General features: G+C 40.0%; 1 protein-coding gene and 1 long non-coding RNA gene across 3 annotated transcripts in view; one reads left to right on the top strand and one right to left on the bottom strand.

The window, feature by feature from the left end:
• The window catches only part of CD151 (CD151 molecule (Raph blood group)), a 48,058-nt gene that overhangs the window by 22,161 nt on the left and 5,843 nt on the right, over nucleotides 1–20,054 (bottom strand). For both annotated transcript variants that reach the window (XM_026668235.2, XM_087950824.1), the window contains exons 2-3: nucleotides 5,404–5,505; nucleotides 3,435–3,626 (exon numbers count right to left, since the gene is read on the bottom strand). In XM_026668235.2, coding sequence (XP_026524020.1) covers nucleotides 3,435–3,626; nucleotides 5,404–5,487 — 276 coding nt within the window. In that variant the 5' untranslated portion in view covers nucleotides 5,488–5,505. The remainder of the gene's footprint in view (nucleotides 1–3,434; nucleotides 3,627–5,403; nucleotides 5,506–20,054) is intronic.
• On the top strand, nucleotides 483–13,292 carry LOC148133284 (uncharacterized). The gene is made up of 3 exons (XR_015746636.1): nucleotides 483–620; nucleotides 709–773; nucleotides 13,205–13,292. It is a non-coding gene; the product is annotated as an uncharacterized LOC148133284 (long non-coding RNA).

The following is a 20,054-nucleotide window of genomic DNA, read 5'->3' as shown; positions in this document are numbered from 1 at the left end:
GAAAAGACGGCCTAGCCAATTTTTCGGGGGTCCAAAAAAAATAAGGCCTGGCCTTATTTTGTGAGAAGCACGGTATGTTGTTTTAAGATAATGGACTTCATTAAAAAAAATACTATGAAACTGTTGTATTGGTGGTTGTAGTTGTTGTAGTGTTTCCTAATTAGTTAGGAAACTAATTTTCCTTAGTTTTGTTCTGGCTAATTTTATTTTGGGGGGGTTCCCCCCTTTAATTTATATGTTGGTCCATGCTAGTAGTAAATACAATTGAAGGCTAGATTATAAACACATTTATTCAGTTAAATAATAAACCTCATTTTTTTAATCTTATTTTATTTTTGCTCTTGGCTAATGTCAGCCCTTCACATCCCACAAAGTTTGTTGAAGCCTCTGACCATCTGCATGCTGGACAAGATGTCCTTTCATACCATAGGCATGAGTAAACAAGAGAGCTAGCTAACTCAAGACTGGACTTCATACCAAAAGGAGTTGCAAATAGAACAGAAACACGCCTTAACCCACAGGTCACTTTTGTTGGAAATAGAATAAGTAATGTTACTGACGTCATCCCTCTATCAGCTGAGATCTTTAAAAAGGAAACAACTCGCCAATGAGCTAGGAAGGTGATTCTTATGCTTGTATTCTTCAAATTCTTCTCTTGGGTTGTGCAAATATGGTCCAATTAGATTATATTTCTCTTTCCATTCACAGATTATCACAGCCCACGGTTCTCAAATTAAAAAGGACACAGCTGTTTCTTCTCTAGAACATCAAAGGTCAGTAATGCTCTTCTCAAATGTGATGCCTTCTAAACATATTGACCTAGAACTGTGATCATCCTCTGCCAGCAGGAGAAAGACTGGTCTATAGAATCACAATGAATTTATTACCAATCCCTGTCAGTTGCAATCTAGCAATTGACACAGTAGGAACTGAGATTTGCAGCTGTCACCTGCAAATACCTCTCTACTGTTTGCTAGCCTTCTTGCTGTACTCTACGTTTTACTTTTGATATTTTAAAAATATTTAAATAGAATTTTAAAAGAAAGTCAGTGTGTGTGTGTGTGTGTGTGTGTGTGTGTGTGTGTGTGTGTGTTTCCTTAAGTTTCCGCGGGTACTTACATGTATGGCATTCAGCTTTGTTCGGGTATTTTCCCACGTCATTATAGTTGTGCTTTTAAAGTTGTAGCAATGTTTCGGCAGAATCTCATCTGCCATCATCAGGCTTCTATATTGTGTTCGTCTGTGAGTCAGACTTTTACAGTTGTTTCAGTTTTAAATTTGAGGCTAGCCTACTGCTGTGCCAGAATGGTTTTTTCTTCATCCTGATTGGTTGGGAGTCTTGGTCTGTGTTTATTGGTCTTGAAGTTTGCTGTGTTCTGTTTGATTGGTGTTTCTAATATCTTGTCTGTTTTGTGGCTTTTTTTGTGTCTTGATTGGCTGGCAACATTGTGTTCCTGTATTGGAGGCTTTTAGTGCAGCTTGGCTCTGAGTAAATGTACGGCTATCATTTGTTAGGAAGCTAGGTTTCATCTGGGTGCCTGGTTGAGGTGTGTTTGAGCTGGAGGTATCAGGGGGAATCTGTTTGCCTGGCTTGTGGTGTGGATATTTTTTTGTTTGTGAGTGCAGGCTTCCAAATAATTGACAGTCTGGTGGATATATGGATCTTTGGTTATTCGGGTTTTCTCGCGTGTAAAATTGGAAGTACTTGAAATTGAAGATACTTCCAATTTTACGTGGGAGAAAACCCGAATAACCAAAGATCCATTTGGTAAAGTAGTTAAGGCACCAGGCTAGAAAGCAGAAGACTGAGTTCGAGTCCTGATTTAGACGCAAGACCAGCTGGTGACCTTGAACCAGTCATTCTCTCTCAGCACCTAGAAAGGAGGTAGTGGCAAACCACTTCTGAAAAACTTTGCCAAGAAAATTGCAGGGATTAGTCCAGGCAATCTCCCGGAGTCAATACTGACCAGAAGGCACATAACACACTCAAAAAACCCCTGACTGTAGTCCAACTTTTGTCAACTTCCTCTCAAAAAAGACCAACCTCACACCCTATTATGAATGCTTAAATGTGGATGATAATTTATCAAAGTTATTACTGACAGAGGAAAAAATATGGTGGGGGGAATTCCACCAGGTCATTATTAAGGAGAGTTAGAAGAGAGGAAGAATGACAATTTTGAGTTTATTTTGAACTTAAGGATATAAAGAACATGCCTAATCATGAAGGTGCAAGTCAAAACTTCAGCATTGTGGCTGTTAAGAGTTGCTAACCCATTTTATGGGGATCATAAAGACTTTCCCCTCAACAGCCTGCTCTTGGAAGGGCAACCAGTGACTTACACAGCAACTGGAAGGGGGACAGGAGAGGAAATGGGAATTCATCATCAGAGGTAAAGGAAGAAATTTATTTTGAAGCCTGTGCCTTCTTTCCAAGGCATTTGATACCAGATTTGAATCATTAAGCCCACAAGAGACCTACTTGTCCCTGGATGCTCACTCACCATGTTGGACCATCATATCCATTCATCTTAATGTTCAACAAGAAAGAAATGAGCATATACAAGTGCACAGCTCTTTATTCTAATCACAGATGCTTGAACTATGGGCTGAGCTCAGACTTGGCAGAAACAGCCAGAGCCAAAGCCAGCCAGGCCAAATGAACTGCTGGCCCCAAATCAGGAGACAATCGATCTGTCACAGCCAGCCACTTAGAGGAGAAAATGCAGAAACAAACAGCTCTTTTCTTTCCAAAAAGACAAGTATTAGTTTTCTATGGCAAAACAACCTACAAGATTGTACCAACTTTTAATCTGTAAGTTTTGGCTTTGGGGAAGAAAAACAAACAGAGATAATTTTCCAACACAGTGAGCTCTTGTGTGCAGCCAGAGTGGAATGGCCTGGCTTGCAAACCAAGTCCAGCACCAACATCTTCTGAAACTGCTAGAAGAACTTCAAACATATCTTCAAGGGTGACTTGATCTTTAAAAACTATAACAACTATTCCCCTCAATGTGGCACACCCTCCAAATGCTTTGGGATAGCAGCTCTCAGAACACCTCAGCCAGCATGGAGACTGTAAAGTTGAGGAAGACTCCATTGTCCTTGCTCTTTGTCACGTCACATGTACAGAAAAAGGACATCAAAGCAACCGATTCAGTACTTGTTTTCTTCTGTGTCAGAAAAAATATGCTAGATTTTTTCCCACCAAATAATTTTGCTGGAGCAAAACTGATCTGTATTTTGCCATTCCATATTTAGAATTTTCTACAATATATGAACTAAAACAAACCAAGACAGAAAGAGTAGTTCTTTTTTCAAACTGCCCCAAATTCGGGTTTCTTTTCTAATTTAACCTGTCTTCGTCTGACTAAACACTTTCCCCTTCACATTCTGGGTTCCAGATGTAATCCATTTAAATAAGAGAAACTCACCACTTTCAGCAGGCTCCGTTGTTCCCTGAAAGTTGCACAGCAACCCAGTATGCCAGTAATCATGACAACAGCACCTGCCACCACCAGGATGTAGGCTGTTGCCAGGTATATATTGGACTGCAAGAGACTAATGTAGTCACTCTTCTCAGCCAGGGTCCAGATGCCCACTGCCATCACAGCTCCACCTGCCAGCTAAAGAGGGAGAGAGAAACACATACAGGATGAATGAGAGGTGTCTGCAGTCAAATGTAACTACAGTCAAATGTAACTAGAGCCCACTGTAACTACATAGCCAAAAAAGCATTAAGAGTTGTTAACCTAATCCTACGTAGCTTTTTCTCTAGTAATATCACACTACTAACTAGAACATACAAAACATTTGCTAGACCAATACTTGAATACAGTTCATTAGTCTGGAATCCGCATTACGTATCTGATATTGACACAGTTGAGAAAGTCCAGAAATATTTCACAAGAAGAGTTCTCCACTCCTCTGCTCGTTGCAGAATACCTTATGCCACCAGACTTGAAATTCTAGACCTAGAAAACCTAGAACTACGCCACCTTCGGTCCAATCTAAGTATAATACTGTATATAAAATTATATATTGCAATGTCCTACCTATCAATGAATACTTCAGTTTCAACCATAACAATACAAGAGCACACAATAGATTCAAACTCAAGGTAAACTGCACCAAACTTGATTGCAGGAAATACGACTTCAGCAACAGAGTGGTCAATGGCTGGAATACTCTGACTCTGGTTTCTTCCCCAAACCCCAAAAACTTTAACCTTAGACTGTCTACTATTGACCTCACCCCTTTCCTAAGAGGTCTGTAGGGGGCATAAGCGCACCAACGTGCCTACCGTCCCTGTCCTATTGTTTCTTTTATTTTTCTTATATGTATCCCTTTCATGTATTCATAACTATGTTTATACTTATACCTGTTCTCTTATAATTGCTTGACAAAATAAATAAATAAATAAATAAATAAATAAATAAATAAATAAATAAATAAATAAATAAATAAATAAATAAATAAATAAATAAATAAATAAATAAATAAATAAATAAATAAATAAAAAATGTCTCAGAATCATCTAATCCAATGTTCTTCCAACTGGTGTCTTCCACATGTACTGGACCATATCTAGAAATGTGTGGGTATTATAGCACAGCTTTTTTCAACCTTGGCAACTTTAGGAGTTCTAGATTTAAGTTCCCGGAATACATCTAAGCATTTCTTTCATTTTCACTTTTCCCTAGGTATCTGAGCCATACAAGCACAGAAACAATTCATTAGAGAGCCTGAATACAAACACCCCATGTATTTGTGTTTCAAGGACCTTCCAATATGTTATCTTCAAAATGTTATCCTGGGCCCCATTATTAGGCTTTTGAAGCTCTTTTGGTGGGCTTCCAGGCTATGCAGCATGGAGTTCAAACAAGAAAAAAAAAAAAAAAAGAAGGTAACTCCTAATTTTGTGCAAGACTTAAACCGGCGAGTTAAGGTCAGGGTAAAATCTATCTTCTGTATAAATGAAGGTTTCAGATGCTACCTTCCTAGTCATTTTTAGAAAATTGCAAGCCTCGGAGCAGAAAAGGTCCATACACACTAAGGCAAACGATTGCCTGAATGCCTTATCTCAGTCATTCTTTAAAATGGAATAAAGGCAGATAGATAGCCTGTATTAATTACATTTATATCTTGACTTTCCTCCAAAGGCTTAAGGCAACATACCTAACTCCCTCCTTCCATTTTGTTTCAATAGCAGCAGCCATACAACGCAAGCTAAGCTGGCCGAGAGTGGACTTGGATCTGGGTCTTTGCAATCCAAATCTAATACTCTGGCTACAATACTACATTGGATAAACTTTCATTACTCTTCCCTCCCCCCCCCCCAAAAAAAGCCCCCCTAGATTTACAGCATGATGCAGGAAAGTACCCCAAATAGCAGTTCCTTACCCAGAAGAAGAAGTTGAAGATGAACAGCAGGTATTTGAGACAGATGGTCATACATGTCTCCTTGCTTTCACTGTATTCACGCATGGTCACAAATCAGCAGAACTGTAAAGGAAGAAGAAAGCAAAATATCACGAAGAAGCCTTTCTTTATTTTATTTTGTGCAAGCATGATCATTCTGCATCTCTCTCTATACAATGATAACCCAGCTGGCATGGCTGCAAACCATAAGGGGACTATGATAGGGAAAGCATGCAGAGAGCATGCTTGTGGGACCCTTTTACCAACAGTGACTATAGGGAGGGTCTACATTTTCTTCTCTAACGAAATAATACAGTGTGTTGTGTGTACGTTTCTGCTCTCCTCTTCTGTTGCTTCTATGTATGTTTGTGTTGTGGCCTGTCGGCTGCCGGCCCTTCCAACAGCCAAATCAGATGAAGAGGCGGTGTGGGAGTCAGGGCCAGCATCGAGGAAACCTGAGAGCTCCCAGCCGGGGAGAGAGAATGGAGCTGCCAGAGATAGAGATAGAGACAGAGGCAGAGTCTGAGCCATCTGTCAGCCCTCAGATGGAGAGTCAACAGCTCCCAGGTCTGGAGGTAGCTGTTGAGGAAGAGGAGGAACAGCTTGGTCCAGTGCCTGATCTGAGGCTGTGCAGAAGGCAGAGGAGAGGAGAGCAGTGGAAATCTATGGGCTGATCCTTGGGTCAGAAGAGCCACAGCTGCTAATGAAGCCCCACCCTAGCTCTGGGGATAAAAGGAAGGGGGCGGAGATGAATAGGTGTGGCAGACAAGTATTCATCTCCCTGCCTGACAGACTTGTTAGTCTGCTCTTTCTCTCTCTCTCTCTCTCTCTCTCTCTCTCTGAGAGAGAGAGAGTGTGTCAGAGACAGAGAGAGAGACAGAGAGACAGACAGAGAGACAGAGACAGAGAGAGAGACAGAGACAGAGAGAGACAGAGACAGAGACAGAGAGAGACAGAGACAGAGAGAGAGACAGAGACAGAGACAGAGAGAGAGAGAGAGAGAGACTTTTTGCCAGGGCTGCTGGCGTACCTAACAAAGGAATCATTGATTTAACTAGAGGGTTTGTCGTGTTTGGGAGCCGAGTCAGAACAGTTTGTGTTATGTGCATGCTGAAAATTGCAGACACTCAAACACTTTAACGAGAGACTCAGGATCATCCATATGGCAACCTTTTGCTGATGGTCTCCTGTGGGCAGAGTTTTCTCTAAAGGAAGCCAAGTTAAAACTCCCTTTCCAAGTTTTATGCCTCTCCAACTTTGGCCATGATGAGGGCTGAGAGTTCTGTCACAGGTTTTTAAATTATGACCAGCATTTCAAATTCTTACCAGAAGGCTAGACACAAAGCGAGAGAAAGAGAGCAAACATAAGAAATGTGCTCTCTTAGGTTTCAATAAAGGAGACTATTTGTAGCTCAGGGTTGAAATGAGGGGTTCTTGGGAGCCTCTGAGCTTGCTTGTTTTCTTGCAGACGTTTCATTACCCTAACTAGGTAACATCACCATCACTAGCACTGATGAAGTTACCTAGTCAGGGTAATGAAACGTCTTTAAGAAAACAAGCAAACTCTCTTAGGTTTTTACATGAGTGTGTCAAGTTAAAGAGGCACTCCGGATTGACTGCAAATGGAAGCTTGCAATACAAACACTTTTTTTTTTTCATTTTTCTTACATTTAGAAAACTCTTCTGCCTCCCCAGCACATTGGGCATTTCTCTTAGAGAAAAAAAAAAATTGGGAATGTTTCCAATTTCTACTCCAATCTGTTCCTTTTGCCCAACTGCACAAGCAGAGGGCAAATGATTTTTCTCTTAGGATATAGGTGACGGCATAGTTGGCAGAGGATCTTATTCACAAACAAAAGGAAAAGCTGAAAGATGACTGTATGCACCCAAGATAGTATCAGGGACAGAAGGCTCCAGTCTTGGCTTGCTGACAACCCAGTCATCGTGAAACATGTCCGTGCTCCCCTTATGAATCCCTTCACATTCCAGTACCCTACTTCTTCTATTAGGCTTCCCAGAGAATTATAGCTTGTAAATGGTGAGAGATTTACTGTTCCCAGGACATACAGGATAGAACTGTTGTCAAGCTACATATAATTAACAAATCCAAGAAGCAAGAATCCTATTGCATTCAGGAAAGCATCATTAAGGCTAATCTGAGATAAAAACAGCCAATCTTTCAAACTGCAAATTCTCAGCCAGATTTACAGCAAGTTAATTAAGGTGGAATGTCTTCAAAACATAAGCTCTCATATTTGGTTTGTAATTTTCTCTTCTCCCATAAGCTTCCTTCCTCTTCACTTCCTTCCCACAGTAACTAACTGCTATTACCTATTTAGTGGATCTCACAAAAGTCTATTTGCGCGTTTTGCCAAACGCCCCAAGTGGGGGGGTCTATACGCTGTCCTTGCTGTGGGCTGCGAGGCGCCTCGGTTCCGGATCCCCTGGCTTCCGCTCTCCGCGCCTCGAAGCTATTACCCTGACTCCGTTCAGCGGGATTTCTGGGCGTTTCAGTGGTGGTGGGGGTCGTCTTACAACCCAGATAGTATATAACTTCAAAATGACATGGGCGGCAAATACATTTAATAAATAAATGACTTTTAAAAAATAAACTGGTTTTATCTTTCATGGACAGCCATTTGTCAGAAACCGATGGTATAGGGTCTCCTTCTTAAGCAGGGGGTTGGATTTGATGACCTCCAAGGTCCCTTCCAATTCTGTTGTGCTGTTATTCCAAAACATGATAAAGCTGAAGAGACAACAGAACTGAACGACTAATGATTGGCTTCACTAGATCTTTTTATGTAATGCCTCCAAACATGTATTTCCAAAAAGGAAAACATTTTTATTTAGAATAAAGAAATGAAACTTGAAGAAAACATGAGAAGAGAATAATGAAATATTCAACATTTTATGTATTTGGCAGCACAGAGGAATGACTAGAATTGAATAATAGGTGGGATTCAAATTTTTTTACCAGCAGATCTGTGGGTGTGGCTTGGTGGGTGTGGCAGGGGAAGGATACTGTAAAAACTCCAGTCAGAGGTGGTATTTGCCGGTTCTCCGAACTACTCAAAATTTCCGCTACCGGTTCTCCAGAACTGGTCAGAACCTGCTGAATACCACCTCTGGTAGAGTAGCAGAATTTGTGAGACGTGTAGTTAATGGCAATGAAAACTCAAAATCACTTCCAGAGTAGAATATAGTAAGACCCTGAAGGACATCTTGTCTTTCAGCTTACTGACACCTCAGTGCTATCTTGTTCAGCGAACATGGAATCCAGATTGTTATTAGGTACGTCATCAAATCTCAACCCTGTTCTGATTTTGTTCAAGTAATTTTCCAATAGTCTTAGAACCCACTTCTGAAATGTTCTAAGAATCTAATTCTTTTTTTCTTTTTTGGGTCTACAATTTGTCAGAGTCGTGGTTTTCTGGACAGTTTCAAGATCAGTCCTATAAGAGTCTGAAGGATATTCCCTAGGCAGAGCGCTAAGTGCACTGATCATAATAATCTTTCAATGAATATTTTTGAATATTTGAAATAATTTTTTATTTCAAATAATTTTTTTTTTAAATAATTTGGCAATATTTAAAGTATTGGCTGAAGTATTAAAAAAAGTTACAGGATACCTGAAATAAAAGCTACCTAGCTATTTTAAAATTTAACACCTTCTGAAATTTTCTTTATTGTGGAGGGGCAACTATCAATTAAATACACCTCTAAATGTCAAATATGCTGTAAAGAAGGATCTAACCATGGTTAGATTTCCGTGAACATATAGTAGAATTTTGATATGCAATAGCAATATGTGTATTTAGCTGAAATGCTAAGGAATATGTGGACAGTTAAACAACTTCTTCGCTGACCCATTAGCATGCTATTTTAATAGTATGCCATAAAATACCAGTTTTAGGAAGTCGTATCTTCTTCCCAGAATCAGCCTTCTTCTTCGGTCCATCCAAATTAAACAAAGAATGTTCTGTATAAAAGATATTCATCCTTTGGCAGGTTTTCTTAATGTTTGCCTACTTCTATCACTGATATTATCAGAGTTTTGTCAATACATAAAGGGAATCTGTAAGGTTCAAAAGCCAAGAATAGCACAAATGAGGTATTGTGAGCCGATATTATTTTCTCTTTGTCCATTATTAAGAAATATCACCTAAAAACATGGGAACTACAACTCCATAATTTCCAAACTGCCAGGAGTTAAAGACAGTTCTTTCCAGAGGAAAATCTTTAAGCCCAGCCATCCCTAGATTTCAGTCGATTTTTTCTTCCTGATCATCATAAGAAATGAGATTTCAGATACGCTACTGCAAACTGCTCCATTTCTATTACTGCTTCTTCATTTTTATCACAGGAAACAATTCAACACTTCAAGAGATAGTTATGTTCCTTCTAAATTTCCAGAAGCTTGTAAAATCAGTGGGATTTCACAGATAGTTTTAAAAGGCACTTACTGGTTTTAATGATGTAGCCAGAAAGCAGCTGGAAATTCAGAAAACAGCATGATTAATGCCCCGTTAATGGCCAATGAATCATGGAACTATCACTGTTCTCTCCAGTTGTCCTGGCCAGAAAGCAGCATTTCAGAGTACAGCAATGAAACTGGCAAGCCATTGGAGATACTCCTAGAACCAATCGTGCTCTTTTGGTAATACTATCCTTGCAGGTTCATGCTTTTCTCTGCAATCAGCTGGAACAAGCTAGGCTTTTTCATGGTGCAATAGAGATGCAAAATCCATTAAGCTCTAGACAGAAAATGTGGTATTTGTGGGCACTTTCCTTAGTCCCTGTTGGGTTCCTTGCTCTCCTGAAGTTATAGCAAAGTGCCAACCTCTTGCAAAATATTTATGCCACAAGCACTTTTTTTTTTTTTTAAGTGGTGGGCAGGTGGCTATATTTCAGGGCTTTGTTTGGAAGTGTGTCAATTTGCCTGAGTAGAGGTGGGAAAGCTGGGATGGTAGAAAACATTGTGAAGGGACTAAATTAACCTGTATGGAGAACATCACCAGCTGTTTCCTAATAAATTAGCATCCTGTGATTGAACACTCCCCCTGGGATGCCAATTTAGCGCACAGGAAAGTTTCATGGTAGACGTTTTGTGAGAACAACATGCTCTTAACATTCCAAAAATTGAAAATTTGAAAAGGTTCTCTACCTCTAAGCTAGCACTACAGTTCTGTATGCACCTCAGTTATCTTTCTGATCTCAGAATTTGTATGCACTTGCGCCAAGGAAATCTGGATTTTGCAATTCTGCATAAATGAATTAGACAATCTAAACAGGAGGTTGGTTTGTTTCTTTTAGGGCCTCTTGTTCCACTTCTGCTAAAAGCCATGCTCAGCGATCCCTGGAAATTATGTTCGTACCTGACTATTTGAGTTTCTCTGTGTTATTGGCTTTGTCTGCATAATGCTTACAAAATTAATCCAAACAAAGGCAAAATTTGAGTTATTCTTTCAAGTCACAAGGAGGTACCATTGAGCTTTAAGGGAGCAACTATAGGAGATGAGGTCTGTTTTAGTCTCTTATTAGTGGTCTTCCATACTATTATCTTGTTCTGACCAAGGCTTCCCGAGACCAAAATTAAGTACGCGCTTAGTTAAAACAACTCTTGTTTTATTTCAACGCTAGGAATTATGTTCATTCCCAGCCGATAATGAGTCCCAAAGAGTCCCTTCGAGATAAGCACCCACCTTTCTTTCCTTTGAATTTCTGCCAACTAGAGTGCCAAATGAATTATAAAAAAACCAACCAAAATAAAGAGTCCACACAGAGCCTCAAGGATTAATCTGAACAGAATGAACAACTTTGCTTCCTACAAAGGTTTCTTCACCTTTGCCTGTCCTTTATACCTTATGGGAGGGGCAATCACCTCCAAGCCTTACTCCCGAGTCACCCCTTTTGTCTCAGCTGCTCTTGCCTTCTAGCAGCTCTGTGTGCACAGGCTCACTGGGAACAGGCTCCCCTTGTTCCTCGGCCTTGCTGCTGCCAAACTCCGAAGGCTCCAAGGTCAGCACCCCACTCCCAAATGGTCCTGGACCCATCTCAGCATCGGATGCAGGACCTTCATCCAAGTCCTCTCCAGACTCCTGGACTGGTCCCCGTTCTTCTCCACTGTCCGATTCCACTACTGTCTGCATAGGCTGCCGGTGAACCACCACATATCTGGTGAACCATAATATAAGATGAGACGGTGACTAGAAGGGCTGAGGCTTCATCCAGTAGTTCTATTCACTTAGCACAGGGGTGTTAAACTCACATCGTCACGGCAGCATCATGTGACGTATTGGGACTTTCCCCCCCTTGCTAAACCGGGCGGGTGCGTGGCCAGCACATGATGCATCCGGCCCATGGGCCAGAAGTTTGACAGCCCTGATTTAGCACATGCTGAGCTATGCATAGATAATTTCAAGTGATAATCTCAATAGAACACACTAGTTTGCTGAGATCATTCAATCCTGAAAACGAGCGTGTAAATATTCGGCTATCCCCTTTGATCTGATACAGTTCACATTGAAAAAGAAGTACATCCAACATGCAGATCATCTCAACGTGATTATTTGTTGAATTCATTCTCTCCATCAGCAGCATAAAGGTGTTGTGAAGAGATTCAGCACTTTCCTGTGTCCACTGGGATTAGGTCTAATGAGTAGTTTCCTGCATCCATTTCAGAGTTCAATACTCCAGAGAAGTAAAATATTGCTCACAGCCAGGAAGAAAATTGCCTTCTTGTCACCCCCTCCTAGCTTATGGGAAAGGAAATTGAAAATGGAAATGACAAATATGGAGGGAAACTCCTCTGCAGAGGTGGAGTGGTTCATCCATATATCTAAATTATGCCCTGCAATTTTCTCATCGAGATTGTGGTTGATTTTTAGTTCAAGTCCCAGCAAAACACTGCAGTCAATCCAATCTTCTTCTGCAGTTTTCATGTTGGGGACCAAAGAATCATAAAAGGTCTCAGACAACAATTGTTCCAATCTCAATTTTTGAGGAGGACAACTGAGCCATCAGCCATCAAATGAGCCACAAAAGATAGCCCTCTAGGGAGTCCTGCAATATCTTGATGCTTGCATTTCATTCTAAGCCACCATGTTCTCATTCAGCCCACAAAACTTGAGTTATCAACTCCATGGCACAAGCTTATGCAAACTGTAACATGTAGAAGTGTCTGGAGGCATTCATACATATTTCGAGGTATGCATCACCAAGAAAGACTTCAAACATCCTGCAGGCAACACTTTCTTGTTATTTAGACCTACACTCAAAGAGATTCCAATAAAATACCAGCTAGTTTCTTGCAGTTATGCACAGGTGCATGGTAGAATCATTCAGCCAAAGGAAACCAGAAAGGGGAATTAGGGAGAAAATAAATGGATTTCAACTTGGAAAAATGGAGTCCTTTTGAAGAAAGAGACTCAGGTTCCCAATTCATAGATATAAAGCCTCAGCAGACATAATATTGAAAATGGCCTTTTATTTTGATTTCAGTGCAGAAGAGGATTGTTATAATATTATGGTAGTAATTGATGTTCGTTTCTTAAAAATATTTTAATGGTTTTTTTTATCTTTGGTATCCCTATTAAGTTGAACAAAATGTTTTGAAATGTATCAGTCTAATAGGTGTTGGAATCTTTAGATAGAAATGCTTTATGAAAAGCCCTTATGTGTGGGCAGAACTTCTGAAAGAAGAATAGCAATAACTATGCAATGAGCTATGGATATATTTTAACTGATTCCAAGTCTAATAGCACCACTTGTCTCATAATAGCAAAATGCTGAGGCTATAGTATATAGTGGACTTTTGACTACCGGTAATCACATCTGGTTGCCACAAGAAAACAGCAATTACATACAGGTGAGTGAAGTTGCTGGCAAAGAAACAAGGGCTTAGAATTAGATGATTCCTACGATTCCTCTAACTCAGGGGTGTCAAACTCAAGGCCCACGGGCCACATCTGGCCCGCAAGATGCTTAGATCTGGCCCACAGGGCCCACTTGGAAACAGCAAAGGACAAGCCTGCAGTGTCTCTGCCAGAAAAAAACAAAGTTGGTAGGGCTGCACACTGTTTTCGGCTGCAACGGTCTCCTGCAACCCTCTGCCAGCGAAAACAGAGGTTTCCATTTTCGCTGGCAGAGCGCTCAGGCTGCAACAGGTGCTCTGACACGAATGTCAAGCTGACCACGCCCACCATGGCCATCCCCATCCGGCCCACAAGGTCAAACACAACCCTGATGCAGCCCTCAATGAAATAAGAGTTTGATACCCCAGCTCTAACTCCTCCCCTCTCACTCACTCACTCCCTTCATTTCACTCTTAGCCCCACAAGAAGGGTACATCTATCTCACTCCTCGGCCTTCATTTACTAAGGAAGTATTATTTACTAATAGCTTTTTAGCTAACCAATTCAGTAGAACTCTTTTGTAATAGCATCCTGTGAAAATAGCATTCTGAATTCCCCCCTTTTCTGAGCCAGGATAAAATGCTAACAATTAAAAACACATACATATACAGAGACAAAAAAAAAAAAACCCTGCTGGCTATTAACTTGAGCTTATTCACCTCAATCTAGCAATGTTAAATATAGTTTATGTGCACTTTAAGAAAGGAGAGAATAAGAGAAAAGACACCTCAGGGATAAGGAAACAAAAATAAAAGCTTAAAGGCTATTCAGCAGCAGATTTGTTGAAGCACCTGCACTCATTCGGTAAAAATTATCTCATCGATGGCAAGTTCCAGCAATTTCTTTTTGCCTTATACCACTTAACTGTACATAGGCTTTGGTTTTTGGGAATACTGTAAGCCATCTTGTGCTTTAGGAAGCTGGGAGGAAAAGGGAGTAGATGGGTTCATGCTTGCTAATCAAAACACGCTACCTTCTGGCAACGTGTGAACCCAGAGACTGTCCTAAGGCATAGATGCAAAAATGGTTAGAACACCTGTCAAACTAGAGTTTTCTCTTACCTGGCATATGCTAAGCACTGAATTATTAATTATAAACAAGAATTTCAACCGTCATCTGCTCACATCATCACTCTTTTATAATTATAACCATCTTTTTACCCACACTCCTTGCCCTTCATACTTGTCTCAACTTGCATGGTAATAAAGGCAGCAGCTCCTGAAGCTACTTCTTTGTAGCCTGTCTTGAGGCTAGATCTAAACCCAAAGCGGGAGTTTAGACAGATTTAGAAGCTACGCTCAAGCAAAACTAGAGCAGAATAAACACTGCTCTCCAGAAACAGCCTTGTTCCTCCAGTCTTAGGAATAATAAAAATAATAATTGTTAATAATAGTAATAATTGTTGCCCAGAGCCTTAGAAATGGGCAATTACTATTCTTTTTGTGGGAGGAGGCTCTTGATAATATAAAAGTTTCTTGCTAAACTTTCTTAGCAGAAAACAGTTTACATCAGCCTTCCACAACCAGATGCCCTTCAAATTTATTGGATACCAGTTTGAAAATTGAGGAGTCCTTGGTGCTCTCTGAGCTTGCTTGTTTTCTTGCAGATATTTCATTACCCAAACTAGATAACATCAGTGCTAGTCAGTGATGTTGCCTAGTTTGGGTAATGAAACCTCTGCCAGAAAACAATCAAGCTAAGAGAGAGCACCAAGGTCTCCCCTTGGCATCCCTGAGCTACAAATATTCTCCTTTATTAGTGTGAAAATTCTCAACCAAGTATGATTTGTGTACAAATCTGCTTTCTTGATGTAATAGACTACAATCCTCATTATGCTATGGCTATTCTGGCCACAAACACAGCTGGTGTCATCAGACTGGAGGAGTGTAATATGTAGTTTTATTCTGCAAGTCTCCTTCAGCTTTTCCAAGACAGGCAAACTAGACATTTACTAAGCAAACTAAGTGTCAATTTTCCAATTGGGGGGAAATGTAAATAGAATGTTTTCAAAGGTTACTTCTGTTTTCAGGGGGAGGTGCTTTAAAAAGGAATCAAATTAAAGGGCACTGCATTAAAGAACAGGGAAAGGCTTGTCAATCCTTGTGATTCAAGGATAATGTAAACCTGCAATGAAAATAGATTTCACAGCCAGGGCATAAGATAATGGCTACAAAGCATTTCATAGAAGAAATTCCAGATGGATGGAACTAGTCCGCAGCCAAACAGCTGTGAATATATCACAGTGCATTAAAACACTTATCCAAGGCCCAGTCAATGCAGTATTCCTATTGTTTTAGGAAGCTCTTAATTCATACTATGCTGATGTGCCCTCTCTATTTCTTGGCCAAATATATATTTTGCATGATTACTCCACAACTTTCACAAGAGTGATTTTCAACATGGCTGGTGTGGGTGGGAAAAAGTTAGAAAGGGTTCTTTGAATCAAGCTTCCTTGATAAATAAATAATAATGGCAGTTTGACTTATATGTCGCTTCACAGTCCTCTCCAAGCGGTTTACAGTGTCAGCCTATTGCCCCCAACAATCTGGGTCCTCATTTTACTGACCTCGGAAGGATGGAGGGCTGAGTCAATCTTGAACTGGTCAGGATTGAATTCCTGGCAGTGGGCAGAGTCTGCCTGCAATACTGCATCCTAACCACTGTGCAACCACAGCTCAGTATATAGTTGAAATGAATAAACAAAACACTAGGATACCATCATTCTTTATTTTGGGCGGAGGAAAATCTGACGCTTTGACTTACGGCATGGCAGTTTCGCTTCTTTTTTGGAATTCAATGTTTGCAAGTGGGGCAGGGATTTTGGTGATCATGAAGAGAGATGCCTGGAGGCCCAAGGCTGTCACATTGGGGATCTCCAACCCTGTAACAGCTGTAGGGGGAGGGGGAATCCTTCCTACGAAAACCAAACATCTTTCGTGTTGCAAAGGAACATTGTGTACAGCTCTCTTGGGTTTGGCAGACTTAGACTGGATTAAAAAGAGCTTTCTTCTAGAGCCCTGGCTCTTGAAAGATGTGAGCCCTTCGTTTCTTATTGTTCCCTCATTCATCTCAGTGGTTGCTGAAGTGGCTCCTATGAATCAATCACACAAAAAGCTTTTAGAATGAAACCATTATATTCTGTATATTGGCATTCCCATCAGCTGGTTGGCTGCTTTCCCAATATAAGCCTAACAGAGCTGCCTGCCCCATTTGGAGGCTTCTTGCTAACCTTTTTTCTGATATGTTTTTGTTGGAGTGTGTATTACATGCATGAGATTCTCTTAGTCTGATATACAGAAAGCATGCAACTTGCCCTATCTTAATTTAAACATTTAAAACTTTCACCGAATAACTAGTTCTCTGTGAGTGCATAACTGAGACTTAAAAAAAAAACTTTTAAAGATTCTGAATAAAAATCCTTTCAACTATTTGTCAGTAATCTACTGGCTTTTTTTTTTCTCCCAATCTTTTCCTGGGGCTCAATTCTAGGACTCAATAGCAAATATATAATGAGTATTTTGAGGAAAATAACTATGATGGTAGTGTTATAAATGAAGAACTCTTGCAACATTGTGACTATCCTAATATCTCTTGGTGAAAGATGAGCTATCAAAGGCAGATGGAGGAACATGTAAAAGGAAAACTATATTTCCTTTTATAGTTCCTTTTATAGTTTATAATTCCTCAAAGTTATTTCTTATAAAGATAAACTCATCTGCAATTGTCATTCCCCTCCCCCCAAAAACCCATAATTTGTTTCCCATTATAGATCTTAATTTGATCCAAGTCTGCATTTTTCCATGTTGTATAGCTTCCTACTTTGGATAAAATCCAAAATCAGAAGCCTGGATTTCTGGTTGCATGATGTGACTTCCTTCTATTCCTGCAATTTCCCATATATGACATGAGAAGAACTGTACAGGAGAAATTGACACACCACACCCCTAATCCCTCATTTTTTTGCAAGGGCCATTCCACCAATGGCAGGAAAAGTTAACTGAATGCTATTCATCATTTCATCATACAGGCTAAGCATAGAATAACCAATGCAACTGGTCTGGGGTTTTCTCCCTTACAAGGATATGAGTCTCCCTTACTTTTGTTTTGTGTTCAACAGTACTCTACAAGAATATTGCTCAAACTAAAGTAATTTAAATGCTAAACCTCTTTCTTATAATGAAAGTCAGGTACTAATCAACTAAATTGAGCAGCTTCACAGTATATCTTCCAAGCTACCCACTGCTGCAATTTGAAGAAAAGCTGCACTTCAATGCACCTTTAAAAATAAATCCACCCCTTTTAGCTGTCATTGCTTCCAAATATTCCAATAAAATCACACTGTTTCTAATGTTTATGCACCTTTTAAACAACCCTTATGGTTGAACAAGTAGATGGAAGATATTTTTTCCTCAGGTCATTAACATATTTTCCAAGGGATAAAATGGTAAATGTAAAAATGTTTGTGAATCATGTCTTAATGCAATCACCGAGAACTCTCAGGGAGTTAACTGGTCCAAGTCCTTTCATTAAAAAAGAAAACTATCTGCAACACTTAGATTGAAATGAAGAAATAGAAAAAATTTAATTTTGTATCTGAGAACATTTCTTCATAGAAATTCAATAAAACATGTTGGGAAGAATGCTTCATCAGCAGTGCCCAGGGAACCAGGGCAGGCTTTTAAAAAAATCATTGTAGAGGTTCTTGTAGACTCCAAGTTCATCCTACCCTCAAAAAAATGGTATACAAGATGCAAGTCCCATATTATAACTGATTGTGTTATCCATTCACCCGAGACTAACTCTTGGTGAGTCCACGGGCCAGGTCTCTCTCCACATCTTCCAATCTTGCACTCCTTCTTTGAGTTGTTCTATGCTCTCGCTAGTACCAGCTTTGATTGTGATATTATAATTATAAATCCATTGAATATACATTCTGGAGATAAAAATATTATAGTCTCAGGGCACCGTGCCCAGTAGAGAATACAGGCCTGTATACAACCTAGAGACACAAACTACCAAAAGAAACAAGATGCATTCAAAACTCAAAGAGCTGGAGGAAATAAGAGAAAGACCAGTACAAGTACAATGAGCCACATCTCATTCATAGTAGTCAAAATTCAAGTAGCATGCAGGCAGAGATGTAACTACAAGCAGGGGTGTAGGCTTTTTCAAAAGAAAATGCACTCAAATGCTACAGGCTGTGATTTGTGCAAATGTCTGTGTCAGAGTATATTCATGAACATGGTAACAAGGTCAGCCAATGAATAGGCATAGCAACTAAGTCAGCCATGGAGGACTGTTTGGAAACTGAAACTAGAAGTAGCTTAGGCTGGCTCTATATAAAGCTCTGCAGCTCTGAAGCTATGTAAAGCTGAGTCTGTCTATTGAAAAAGAAACTAATTTGCTTGCTTGTCTGCTGAAGTTGAGTTGCTGCTGTGCTCTGAACCTGTAACATGTCTGCTTCTGTTTGAGTTTGTTCCGTGTTGGAGAAATCTACAGCTGGTATTGTAAAATTTACTTTGTGTTTATAAAGAAGTTAAATGAAGCCTCAGCCATCTGTGTTTACTTTTCTGGCACTGAATTTACACTGCAATACTCTGAATAGCCTACAATACTATTCACAAACCATGGCTGACTGCTTCCCATGATGTGTAAACTAGCCATTCTATGAATTGACCTCCAATAAGTGTTGGTGTGATATAAACATTAAATGTTGTTCAATCTTGAACAAAACCTGCTACTCTGGGCTGCTTTCAGGAGACTTCAGATACAAATGGGCAGAATAAATTATTTTGTGCCCACACAAGCAGCAATTCTCAGATGCCTTTGTTTTCATTAGAATCTCCCACTTTCTTTGTGGGAGCACTACTAAATCTTCAAACAGCAGCATATTTTCTTTAGGACCAGAAGTAAATAAGGTTAGTTTGCTGCAGGAGACATCTGAGAGCCAAGAATTGGGGGGGGGGAACCCTTTTCCACCCAGGCATATTTCACTGAGCAAAACTGACCTTAACTAGGCAATGATACAGAACAAACAGCAAGACAGCAGATGCCAACGGAAATACCGTCCAGCCACACCTTCTTTCCTCCAATACACCTCTGCACATCATTTTTAAAAAAAAAAAAAAAGATCATGGATGGGGGATTGGGACATTTGTCTTTCAAAACTTGAAAAAATAAAGGGCTGCGGCTGTTATCCAGATTACAGATGAAATAAGATACAGGCCTTTATGTCTGGTCACTCCTGCTCTGGCACCACAAACAATGCAGCTTAGGAAATGGTATGAGAGAAATGCTTCCAACGGGTTCAGCTTACTCCATGAGGAAAACTTGACTCTCCTCTAAATCTGCAGATGGGAGGGGTGGTTTTGGCTGTATGTTTCGACATATTGAATTTCAATTTTTATAGCCATTAGCCAGCAAACAAATATAGAGGGGGGGGGGAGAGAGACCAAGAAAAGGCTGTATATCTATATCAGCTAGGCTTGTATTTCACAGGGAGAGTCCTTCCACCATCTTGACGCTAAGTAACAAAATTCAACATTACAAGTTTCTTAAAGACCTCATTAAGCAGGATGGAAATCGACACAGAAGTCACCTTAATGGCTGGTGTGTCCCCTGGAAGAAGAAAATAAGATCTACACTAAAGAAGATCAGTTCAGCCTCTCTAATGCTACACAAACAATGTGCTTAGGAACATTATGACACTTGCCCTGT

The sequence above is a fragment of the Notechis scutatus genome, chromosome 1, assembly GCF_049901735.1.
Source record: "Notechis scutatus isolate UNSWTSFEM ecotype Mainland chromosome 1, rNotScu1.2, whole genome shotgun sequence".
Lineage (NCBI taxonomy): Eukaryota > Metazoa > Chordata > Lepidosauria > Squamata > Elapidae > Notechis > Notechis scutatus.
This window is presented reverse-complemented; position numbering and strand designations above follow the sequence as displayed.